Raw genomic sequence first — 11,767 nt, 5'->3', positions numbered from 1 at the left:
TTTGCCCACCTCTCAAGTGGGCAATTAGTTTTTTTCTTTTTGGAAGCTACCAGAGTATTGTAGATTTTAGTAATAAGGCCTTTGGAGGCTTGACATTTTCTTCAGGTTTCTTTGTTTGAGAAATTCCAAGTGTGCTCTCTTTTTGGTTCTCTAACTCCAAGTCTTTGCACATTTCAATATTTTATGTTCTCGAACTGTCCTTTAAACTCTTCTGTTGAGCCCTTTCATTTCACCCTTTAATGTTCTTTAGCTTGCTTCATGTATAATTTCCCGATGTCATCCCACAATTCATCTGGTCTTCAGTTATTAGTGTTCAGTGAGTCAGATCTCTTCTTGAAGCAAGCAGTCTGTATTCAAATAAGATGTTTGAAGTTGTACCTTGGCTCTCTCTTGTGGACCTATTTTCATTTTCTTCAGCTTCAGCTTGAACTTGTGTATGAACAACCGATGTTCTGTTCCACAACTGGCCCTAGCCTTTGTTTTAACTAATGATACTGTCTCTTTGGACAGATGTAGCCAATTTGATTCCCGTGTCTTTCTTCAGGCAAGATTCACATGATAGTCTTGGTTGATCCTTCTTTTTTCTTAAGGAACAAATAGGAAATTGGTGCCCATATGCAAGGATGGTTTTTCACTCTTGACTCCTTATGGAGGGCACCAGTTACATTTATTGATCTTTTATATATACATATTCCCACTGATCCTTCCTAGTTTCCAGCTTTTGCATTCCAGTCATCAAGTAGTTTCAATGCATCTTGGTGGCATGTTTGATCAGTTTCAGACTGCAGAAGTTGGTAAAATATTCAGTATCTTTTTCTTTGGCATTAGCGATTGGTTCCTAAGTTGGAATAGGAGTCATATTTGCTGGTCTTCTTTATAGATGTTATCACTGACTGTTGTACTTCAGAGGAGATCTTGAAGTAGTCTTTTTTTGTACAGAATAAATGGGTTTTCTATTCAACAATGCATTTTGTTTTGTGGTGTTGAATAGTCTTTTGGACTATCACTATGATGTCATTTTCCTTCACTGTCACTCGCAGCATGGTATCATATGTTGTCAGATTCACAGTGTCTGATGCCGGTCTATCTCTGCTTATTCCAGTGCCTAAGATACTGTCATGCATTCCATTTCATTTTTTATGGCTTCCAAGGTTCCTAGATTCTTACTTCGTGTATTCCATGTTCTAATTATTCATAGGCATTTGCAGCTGTTTCTTCTCGAGTCTTGCCCCATCAGCAAATGAAGGTCCAGAAGCTTTGCTTCATTCCTGTCATTTGGGTCAACTCTACTTTGAGGAGGCAGCTCTTCTCCAGCTGTATTCCAGCCTGAGGGCTCACCTTTCCACAGTGTTTCAGACCTGTCCCTGCTGTTCACCGGGTTTTCACTAGCTTTTTGGTTTGTGTGTAATTTTTTAAGTAGATCATCAATTTCTTCTTCCTAGTCTGCCTTAGGAAGCTCCACTGAAACCTAGTAACCATGGGTGGCCCTGCTGGTATTTGAAATACTGGTGGCATAGCTCCCAGCATCACAGCAACACACAAGCCACCACAGTGTGACAGACTGACAGACATGAGGAATATAAGTAAGAAAAGCAGGCCTGGTAAATGTCACCATGCCAACTGGTAGACTTATTGAATGGGATTTTCCCCCTTATTTCCCCTATAAGAGAAATAAGATTTTATACCGGAGAAGGGCTTGCTGGGTGACATTTATCTTTAAAAAGCAAACTTTCGGGTATATTCTGGGGTCACTTTGACAAAAACCTCATGTCTGCTTAGGGTCCTGATAGAAGTCGCTCTCAATATCAACTCCCCTCCTCTCCTGGTGTCAGATTTAGTGAGACAGGAAGGTCGAGTGCTGTGGTCCAGAAAGGGCTCTAGCTTTACCTGCTGTGATCCGAAAATGTCACTTAAACTCGCTCTTGATGATCCCAGTTGAGGTTTTACTCTGAACCCCAAAACATTCTACTGTGTAGGAGGTAGCTTTTAGGTGGGCACACATTTGAGGCTGATGCCCTAGGTGTAGACACCAGCCAACACCGAGCTCACCGTGACCCTTGTTTCAGTTGGTCACAATCAACTCTTGTTGGTTTTCTTTCCAGTGTGTCATGAAGTGCAGTGTGCCCTCAGCTCCCTGCCCTTGAGAATTGAGCTCCCCTGCTTGCTCATCTCTCCCCATGGAAGTCTGGGCCCCAGGGCGCTTTCTTGGTCTTGAGTTGATGAAGTTGTGAGCTTCAGGCCAATCTGCCCTGTTCTAGTGCTTGTCTTAATGCCAGACAATCTGCAGCCTCCCCACAGGCAAGTCCCAGGTAGGCTTGTCAGCTCCTTTGCCTGTCTGGTGGGATGCATGCAGTCAGAATGAGCTAAGTGGCTAGTAAAGGTGCCTATCACATACTGAAATGGATGCCACCAGTCCTTTGAAACTCTGAGATTGAAGGTGAGACTGGAGACCAGAAGGCCCCTGGAACGCAGGGATTCGTGGAACCTTTAGAGAAAACTGTGTCCAGGGGAGAAAGGAGGAGTAGAGAAAATGGAGCTATGGAAGACTTGACTGGTCAGGTTCCTCCTCATTGTCACTCAGCCTGGGCTTTCAGTTTCCAGACTGCAGCATTGGGGTCTAGACTCAGAAGTGGCATGTCAGCAAGGGAAATGAAAAGTTCCCAACCCTCTCTGCCTTTGGATCCATTTCAACTCCTAGCCACCGTATAGGGCAAAGTAGAACTGCCCCAAAAGGGTCTGTTTGGCTGTAATCTATATGGAATCAGATTGTCAACATCTTTCTCCTGTGGAGCGGCTGGTGGGTTCAAACCGCTGACCTGGTTAGCAGCTGAACACTAATCACTGTACCACCCGGAACAAAACAAAGCTGCTACCACCAAGTCGATTGCAACTCACATCAACCCTGAGGAGGGTTTCTGAGACTTCAAATCTTGACAGGAGCAAACAGCCTCATCTTTCTCCTGCAGGGCACCCAACACTTGTCCTTCAGTGCCACCAGCATTCCTTTCTATGTTCAGTAGAATAGTATGTACTTGTGATTCTATAAAGAAGCTCTGGTCTGGTGGTTTACTTCTGTTGACCGGGCAGCGTCACACTTGATGGAGCTGCAGCCCATGTGCCTGACCTTCCCACAGGCCCAGTGTGTGAGTGGCAGAACTGGTGAAACAGCAGCAGCAAAAGCGATCCAAGATACAAGGGCCCAGAGAGAAGTCGCTCTCTCCCAGGTTGTGTATGATTTGTTCACTGAAAGATAAAATGAACACGCCCATGGCCTGAGCCCTGGGCATGTCAGCTGTGCTCACCAGGATCTCAAGGTTGCAGCTAAATCTTGGCCTCTGATTGGTAGATGAAGCCGAGAGAGACAGGGAAGGACACTGTTGATGAAGAAGAGTCCTTTAATCCCAGGCTTTTGAACTTGATTCAGAGCAGCAGCACTTCACACCGACTGTAGTCCAGCCGTCCCCATCTGCTGCTGCAAAGATGCTAGAGGAGGCAGTAAGGGAGCAGGTTGTCCTTGGAGGCCAGGGCTGTCATGGGGGATGTGGCATGCTGACCTCAGTTGTGCCCTGTGTTTTTGCTCCACTTCTAAGGGCCTTCCCACCATTTCCCCTAACCCCCATATGTCACCAACACACTTCTTACGGGTTTCTGACATGGTCGGTAAGGAGCCCTGGTGCCTTTCTACTCCCATTAAAAAGTTACATTCTTGGAAACCCAGAAGGGCAATTCCACCTGTCTTAGAGGGTGGCTAGGCAGCAGAATTGGCTTGATGGCAGTGAGTTTGGTTTTGGTTTTTAATAGGGTGGGAAAGGAGTCTTGGTGGCACGATCTCACTGAACTGTTCAAACCCACCAGCAGTTCTGCCTTGTCCTTTAGGGCCCCTATAGGACAGAGTGAGAAAGTTGGGAAGCTCCCACAAACACACTGTGCAAAGCATCAGCAGAGATGTTTGGGAGGTTGGTGGAGGGGCACAAGGATCTCGTTGGGTGATTTTACGACTTTTCTATTAGAAAGATGGTGTGGAGAAAGTGTGCCTGTGTACACATCCCTCTCCCTGTTTCGACACAGATGACTGTGTCCCAGGAGGCAGAGAAGATGAGCTATTACTCGCTCCGTGTGGGGAGCAGTACCATCTGCTGGAATGGCAGGAGGGGATCCAGACACAGCCATAGCAGATCATTCTAGATGATTCTGACTATGAGCAAATGGCATTGCCTTGCAAGGGTGGGGACAGCGCAGGGCAGGTAATCCAGGCCAAGAAAGCTCCAAGCGAGTGAGAGGGTAGAAGTCCTCAGGTACAGGGTCTGGCCTCTGGGCCACCCCCACCCTTGCATGCTTCTGGGGTTTCCTTTGTAGTCATGTGTCGTTTGTTCCGTGTTTATTTGATGCCTTCCCAGGAGTATTCCTACCCTCATAAAAAATTCCTTACAAAACTTTCCAGCCATTTGCCATTCACCTGCTCTGTTGATCTCTGGGAGAGAAGAGGGCTAGATGGACGAGGGAGTGAAGTGTGGGGAGATTGGGCCAGGAACTGACTACCCACACCCTGGAAGGTAAAACACTGTTTAAACTATATGCTGGCAACTGCACTTTTTAGAAAGGAAGCTGCCTTAACCCACCAGGGCTGTTCATTTGGGGCCGTGCTCTGTGGGAAAGAAAATGAGGTCCCCCAATAATGTTCATTTCACTTGGAGCCCAGGTGGCGTAGTTACATACTGGAGTCACCAGCCGCTCGATTCCAGTTCAGATTTACAATCTTCAAAACCCACTGGGCCATTCTGCTCTTCCCACATGGTTGCTGTGAGTCAGAATCGGCCTGAGGGCAGGGAGTGTGGTTTTGATTTTCTCAGCACGTCGTCACTAGAGTAGGTTCCGAATCCTAGGGAGCCTACAGGACGCCAGGTGCCCCAGAAGGGTCTACTGGGCTTTAAATTAGTATGGAAGCAGGTGGTCACATCTTTCTCCCATGGGTTTTAAACCACCAGCCTTTTGGTTATCAGCCAAGTGCTTAACCACTCTGCCAGCTTTTTAATAGGTTTTGCTTGGTATGTATTTGTGTCCGATTTTGACATCAAAAACTACTAAAACATGACACAAAGATGGATATAGATATTTTATGTCTTTTTGTAACTCCTAGCAATTGTGTAGCTGATCCTGGTGCCCTGCCCTCCGCTCCCCACGGAAACCTCTATGAGTCAGGATCAACCCTATGGCTACCTGTCTTTCTAGTTTGTAAAACGTTTGCACAATTTATACAACTTTTTGAAGAAGGCCGATCAAATATTACCCCCCTTTTACAGATGATAAGTTGGTGTGGTGGCTCTCGGTCCCCTTGAATGAGTGTGTGTGTGGTGGCTTCTGGGTGCTCTGGGGAGGTAGCCTGGGAGCCCGTGAGCACCCTCTAGTGGTGCCCTGAGAATGGTGTGGAGCCTAGAGGCCTGCTCCAAGCACCTTCTCCAGAGTGTCTGTCACAGTGAAGCGCTGGGGGAGGGGGTGGGGCTGGGAGGGTGCGTTGAGGAAGCAGGGGCTCAGACCTAGGGGTTCCCTATGTAATGCTGCTGCCAACATCTTAACATGCTCCGAGAGAGCTTTGTAGGGCACAGAGCTACAGCAAAAGCCCTGGTGCCACCTTGGGTTTAGCATTGGGCTGCCAACAGCAAGGCTGGAGAATCAAGCCCACCAGCTGTTCCAGAGAAAAAAGTGGAGGCTTGAGGATAAACAGCTTTGGAAACCCTGTCTGGATTCACTGGGGGTCAAGAGTCTACACCACGGCAGTGAGTTTTGTTATTTGTGTTTTTCCCTCGGTTGTGGGTATCTCAGGCGGCACAGGCTTCTGTCCTAGATACAGGAGGAGGTGTAATTAAAAGGGGAGACTACGCTTGCCGGTGGCTAGGAAGACTAGGAATGGGCACACCCCTCGTTTCACATTCCTGAGCTCTGCAGGATGCACCTGCTACCTGCTCTTGACCGGGCCCTGCAGAACCGGCACAGCACCGTGCTCTCTCCAAGCACTCATGGCCGGACATGGCAGGCAGCCCATCTACTATCCACACTCACATGGGGATATAAGCCCGACTCCCTCCCAGGGGACGTGGGGATGTGGACAGACTCGAACACGCAGACCCTGTGAGCTGCTGGAGAAAAGCCATCCCCTGGCACAGACGTGATGCCGGAGGAGAATCCAGGGGACCCCACAGAACCGCTGCTGCCCTCCCCCAAAGACACCATGCCGAGATCAGGCCAAGGTGCACTTGCACCTACTCCAGTGGTTACCTGGTTGGCCACATGTGTCCCGGGAAAGACCTGTTCTCCCCTGGGAGCCTCTGGAGTTTTCCATCTCAAGTCCTGCCACTAAGGCAGTGACAAGGACTCAGGAAATGTCAAGAGGGATGGCGGGATGTTTTCTGTTTAAGTATGTTCAGAAGACTGACTATAGGTGTTATCGTGTATTTTCCAAATATATCACTGCTCACTGCCCTCAGGCCAAGTCCAACTCACAGTGACTGGAGAACAGGATAGAACTGCTCCCTAGGGGTTCCGAGACACTAAGTCTTTCCGGAAACCGACAGATTCATCTTTTTTTCCTTTTTTCAAACAGCAGCAGGGTTTGAACTGATGACCTTGCAATTAGCATCTCAACCCCTAACCCACTATGCCACCATGGCTCCTTTCCAAATGCACAGTTTATGAAATGTCAGAGGGAACCCTGGTGGTGAAGTGGTTACACATTGGGCTGGGATCCACTAGGTTAGCAGTTCAAAGTCACCAGCCAGCCACATGAGTGGGAGGTCTGAGGTGCTTGTTTCCAACCGCCCCCCCCCCCCAAAAAAAAAAGAAATTTCAGAGTGGCTTGAAATGTGCTTTTATTCTCTTTCCTGCTAAATGAGGAGGAAAGCACTGTAAGATTGTTTCATCATGAGATGATCAAACTGTTGCTTGTTAGAAGGCTGTATATTGATTTAGGTCCTGTGCTGTAGCACCACAGTGTGGCCTACTTTGGGAGGTGGGCTCTGCCCACCTAGGAAGATTTGCAGTCAGACCTGTAGTAACATTACCATCAAGACAGCAGGTCCAACTATGCAGATGGGCTGAGTTCTCTGTGGGATTTGAGAAGGATTGTACAAATCATGGTGGTGTTAGTGAGTAGTGTGTGTTTTTCCAGGTTAAAAAAAAGGGAGTGGGGGACAGAAAAGAGGGTATAATTGGAAATGGTACTAGTCTGGGTATTTGTTTTGGCACTTGAAGAAGAACTAGATGTTACAGAGCTAGAGAGAAGTTGTGTTCTGCCTTGGGTGTCTAAGGAGACCTACTGGTGCTATTGAGTAAGTGCTGGACAGCTAACTGTAAGATTGGTGGTTCAAACCCACCAGCTGCTCTGTGAGAGAAAGATGATGTTTTCTGCCCCTTTAAAGATGTACAGCCTCAGAAACCTTGTATAGAGTCACTTTGAATCAGATCCAACTTGCTGGCAGTAGGTTTGGGTGGTTTGGTACCAGGTATCTAGGGAGGGCTCTTCGGATATTGGGTAGGTGCCTCCCTGGAGGACCTGGAAGGCAGCATGGTCTGTCATGAAGACCATGGAACTTGGAGTTCAGGTGGGACAAGGTGGGAGTTCCTATCCTGTTAGCTTCCTAACTCGTCAGTGATCACGTGGGGCAAACAATTACCATTTCATTTCTGATACAGTTTTCCATGAAAAAGAAGTTTGTGACATTAGAGAATGTAAGGGGAGGGGGGGAATGCATAGCTATGTTTCATTTCTAGTACGATTATAGCAACTTAGTGGCTTAAGGTAGCACCACTTGTTCTCTCCTAGTCTTGTTGGCTGGCAGCCGACAGGCTCACTGAGCTGAAGCCATGTTGTGTGCACGGCCTTGCTTCTTCCTGGAGGCTCTAGGAATGAAGTGGTTTCTTTCCCAGCTTGAGAGGCTGCCCACACTCTTGGTTTGTGACCTCTCCCTCCACCAATGCAAACACCATTATATCTCTGACTATCATGGGCTTCTGTATGTCTATGGACCTGAGGATTAGGGTGAGCATCACTGGAGGCACAGATGGGAACACTAAATAGCCTCCAGGAAACCTGGGGTCCTAGTCAACTGATGAGTGCATCACTGTTTCTTTTCTCACGCGAGATGTCAGTGGTTCTCAAGCTGGGCAAGGGTCGACACAGTACACTGAAGAAGGCCTGTCCGTGCACTGATGAGGTGAAGGTGGAGAAATGGCATTTTATTAGTCCCCAGTTAGCAGATTGAGGAAACAAGGGTAGAATTCTAGCCAAGAACACCCAGCCAGAAAGGAGGGAGGTGTTCCCACACCCCAGCCTCTCGAGCCCAGCTCTTCACAGACACCTCCAGAGGGCGGTGGGTGCTGGGCTCCTGCCTGAGCAGGAGAGCTGAAAGCTGTGCTCCCCACCTCGGGAGTGTCACCAGGTCAAGCTCTCTGGGCTCCTCATCAGGCTGTCACTTATAATCAAATCCCACCACCCTGTGCCCTCTCAGAGGTCCCTTCCCCCTGCAGACGGCCCTTCCAGAACGACTCCTAAAAGACCACCGCCTGGTGGTGGTCTTTTATGTCTTGGCAAGCGTGTGCCGGCAGATGGTAACATTTACTGTTTTATCTGCACCCAGAAAGATCGTGGTCTTCCGAGGGGTGAAAAACTGGTCTTTTAAAAACTAAAGGAAGAATAAATACTGTGTTGTGTTTTTGGTAAAAGTTCACACAGCAAATTAAACTCCCCTGTGAGTTTCTGAACAATTGTTCCATGACGTTAGCTACCTTTTTCAAGAAACATCTCTTAAAGGGGCTATCCTACAGAGTCTCATGTGCTGCCTTGGGGAGTCAGCCTGAATCTGGGGCTTGACCTTGGACAGGTGGCCTCTGGCAAGTCATCTTGGATTGGGGGTGGTCTGAGCACTGGAAGAGTTAGGCCATGCCAGAGGCACAGTGCCACCCCATGCCTGGTGGGCACTTGACCCTTGGCTGCCACAGTGGATTGGTTTCACAGGCTCCCTACAATCGAGTGCCTGCCCAGTGCAGGGTGCAGGCTCACCAAGCCTGGAAAGATGCTGGGGACCTGGGACACTCTTCTCCCCTAGTGTAGTCCTCTCCAGCCCTGCCCCTGCCCTTCCTGTGTGTGCAGTGGTTTTCACACCTGAGGAGAATTGAGAGTACGCTACTGAAGGGACAGGACCATTCACAAATGTAGTGCTCTGGTGCGAGAAGTCATCCTCAGGGTCCAGTACAGAAGTCCTAGGAACTTGGAAGAAAAAGTCCTGACAGCTTGAAACTTACAAAATCATGCTTTTTCCGACACTAGGTATTTCCAAGTCCTGGGAGCACTGTTTGTACCTCATTAAATCTCAGTCTCTTGAAGTCTTCTTTTTAATCTGTGTTTTGGGAGCTGGCCTGAGTGCCTCTTCTTCCTGGGGAGCACACTATGCAGGGTGGGGGAGCCCTACTGGCATTCTGGGGTGCATGGTGCACTGACTTGGGCAAGTCAGCTCAGAGCAGGCAATAAACGGCAACACCAGAGTCCGGGCTACAGTTCCCTTAGGCCGGCACCCTGGCTTCCTAGAGCCTCCACCAGGCACTTCTGAGACCCACAGGAGGCGCACTCCGGGCAGCCAGTGGGGGAAGGGGGGAGGCTAGAGGTGCACCCCACTTTGGAAAGCCTGACCATATACGGAAGAGCGTCGCAATTACAGGCTAATTTTCCACTCAGCCAGAAACTCGTGGCAGGTTTCCTAGTACATTTAAAATAGGATGCAGTGTATAAAAATACCACTCGGCACACAGGGACCATGTTTTCTGAAAAGGGATGTGTACTTGCATTGGGCATGTAGGCTAAGTGGATCAGAAGTAAAAATAAAACCTCACAGATATAAGAAGAACTAGAAAGCAGATTCCACTTTTAATTCCAGAAGGTTTATATTTAACTCTACTCTCGTACCCTCTCCTACCCCAGACTCCACTGCAAAAATAAGCTGGCAAGATCTGTAGTCTGTTCATGATAGTGAGGAATGAGGCAAATTTGGGTGGGTGGGAGAAGCAGGTGGGGCACAGGAGCACAGTGGCAGGGCTAGGGGCCCTACCCCCACCGTGGCCACTGCTTGATGCAGAATTGCTTATGTTGCTCCCCTGTGGTGGTCTGTCCAAAGCTTGGAACGGTTCATTCCGGGTCAGTCCCCTGCCGAGAATGTGCCTTTTCTAGCCCCAGACATGCTCCCCGGACTGTGACTCCGTGTGTCTGGGGTGGGGAGGCAAATTCCCAGCAGGGACTTGACCAGCCCTCAAGCCCTGGATCTGTCAATGGAGGTGTTGTGGGGTTTGGCCTATGATACTGTGGCTGCATCCCTTCCACAGTGTGGTCAGTAGAGGTTAGAGAGTGACCAGTCTGTTCTGCCCCCACAAATGCTGTAACCACAGAGGCACAGGCTGAGGTCCTGACTGATGGGGTCTGGGAGATGCCCAGCGGACAGAGATGAGTGGGAATATGGCATGGCATAGCGTGGTGTGGCATGTCTTGACTTCTCCTACCTTTCTTTCAGAAATGTTCCCACTGCCAGGAGGCAGGCGCCACCTTGGGCTGCTACAACAAAGGCTGCTCCTTCCGGTACCATTACCCGTGTGCCATTGAAGCAGGTAAGGCAGGGCCACAGGCCTTGTCCAGAGGTTGCCTTCGAGCGCGCAAGACCGCAACCTGGCGCACTTCTCTTTTCCTCCCCAGTAGCTCTTGTCCTCTCTCTGGACTTGGTGCTGTTCGTAAATGTTAAAGAAATGCAGACAAGATAATAGAAAGGCATGGGATAGGTTTTTTTTTTATCTTTAATAAATGTTACTGATAAGTAGATATCTATATATAGATCTAAAATTCATATGCCATTCAATTCACCTGTTTAAGTTGTGAGATTCAGTGTGTTTTAAGATAGCCACAGAATTATGCAAACCAATAAATTTTACAAAGTTTTCATCACAGTGAGAAAGAACCCATACCCATTAGCAGTTACGGCCCCTCCCACCTCTCTCCTAGCCCTAGGCAGCCACTAATGTACTGTGTGTCTTGCTGGATTTGCAGATTTGAGATGTTTTATAAGATGGAGTCATACAATAGGTGGTCTTTAGTGACTAACTTCTTTTATGTAGTATAATGTGTATGTATCAGTACTTCGTTCCTATAGCTAGGATATAGATATACAATATTCATCTATTCATTGGTTGATGGCATATAGATTGTTTCCATTTTTTGCTTATTTGCTTATTATGCTACTATCAATATACACAAGTGTTTGTGTGGACATGGATTTTTATTCCTCTTGGGTATGTATAACCCGGGTGTGGAATTGCTTGATAATTTAGTAACTGTTTAAGCGTTTGAGGAGCCTCTTTCCCCAAAGTAGCTACAGTTTAAGTTCCCTTACCATTGGTTCCAGTTTCTCTATGTCGGTCTTTGTCATGGTATTGGTTTGTTTCTTACTGAGTGTGCAGGGATCGCTCGTTGTCTTGACTTGTCTTTCCCTGATGCCCAGTGACACTGAGCATCTCCTTATGGGCTTACTGGCTATTTGTTTATCGTTGGAGAAATGTCTTATTCGGCCCTTTTTTAAATCATTTTATTAGGGGCTCATACAACTCTTATCACAATCCATGCATACATCAGTTGTGTCAAGCACATTTGTACATATGTTGCCATCATCATTCTCAAAACATTTGCTTTCTACTTGAGCTCTGGCTAGCAGCTCCTCCTTTTTCCCCTCCCTCCCCGCTC

At 48.0% G+C, this 11,767-nt stretch overlaps 1 protein-coding gene across 3 annotated transcripts in view; it reads left to right on the top strand.

Annotated features, from left to right (window-relative positions):
• TCF20 (transcription factor 20) overlaps nucleotides 1-11,767 on the top strand; it is a 56,576-nt gene that overhangs the window by 33,911 nt on the left and 10,898 nt on the right. For all 3 annotated transcript variants that reach the window (XM_045289675.1, XM_045289673.1, XM_004700295.2), the window contains one exon: nucleotides 10,551-10,644. In XM_045289675.1, the coding sequence (XP_045145610.1) occupies nucleotides 10,551-10,644 (94 nt within the window). The remainder of the gene's footprint in view (nucleotides 1-10,550; nucleotides 10,645-11,767) is intronic.

The sequence above is a fragment of the Echinops telfairi genome, unplaced genomic scaffold (assembly GCF_000313985.2).
Source record: "Echinops telfairi isolate 266 unplaced genomic scaffold, ASM31398v2 ScPeMD7_2;HRSCAF=8, whole genome shotgun sequence".
NCBI lineage: Eukaryota > Metazoa > Chordata > Mammalia > Afrosoricida > Tenrecidae > Echinops > Echinops telfairi.
The sequence above is the reverse complement of the archived record's forward strand: the minus strand, read 5'-3'. Positions and strand labels throughout refer to the sequence as shown.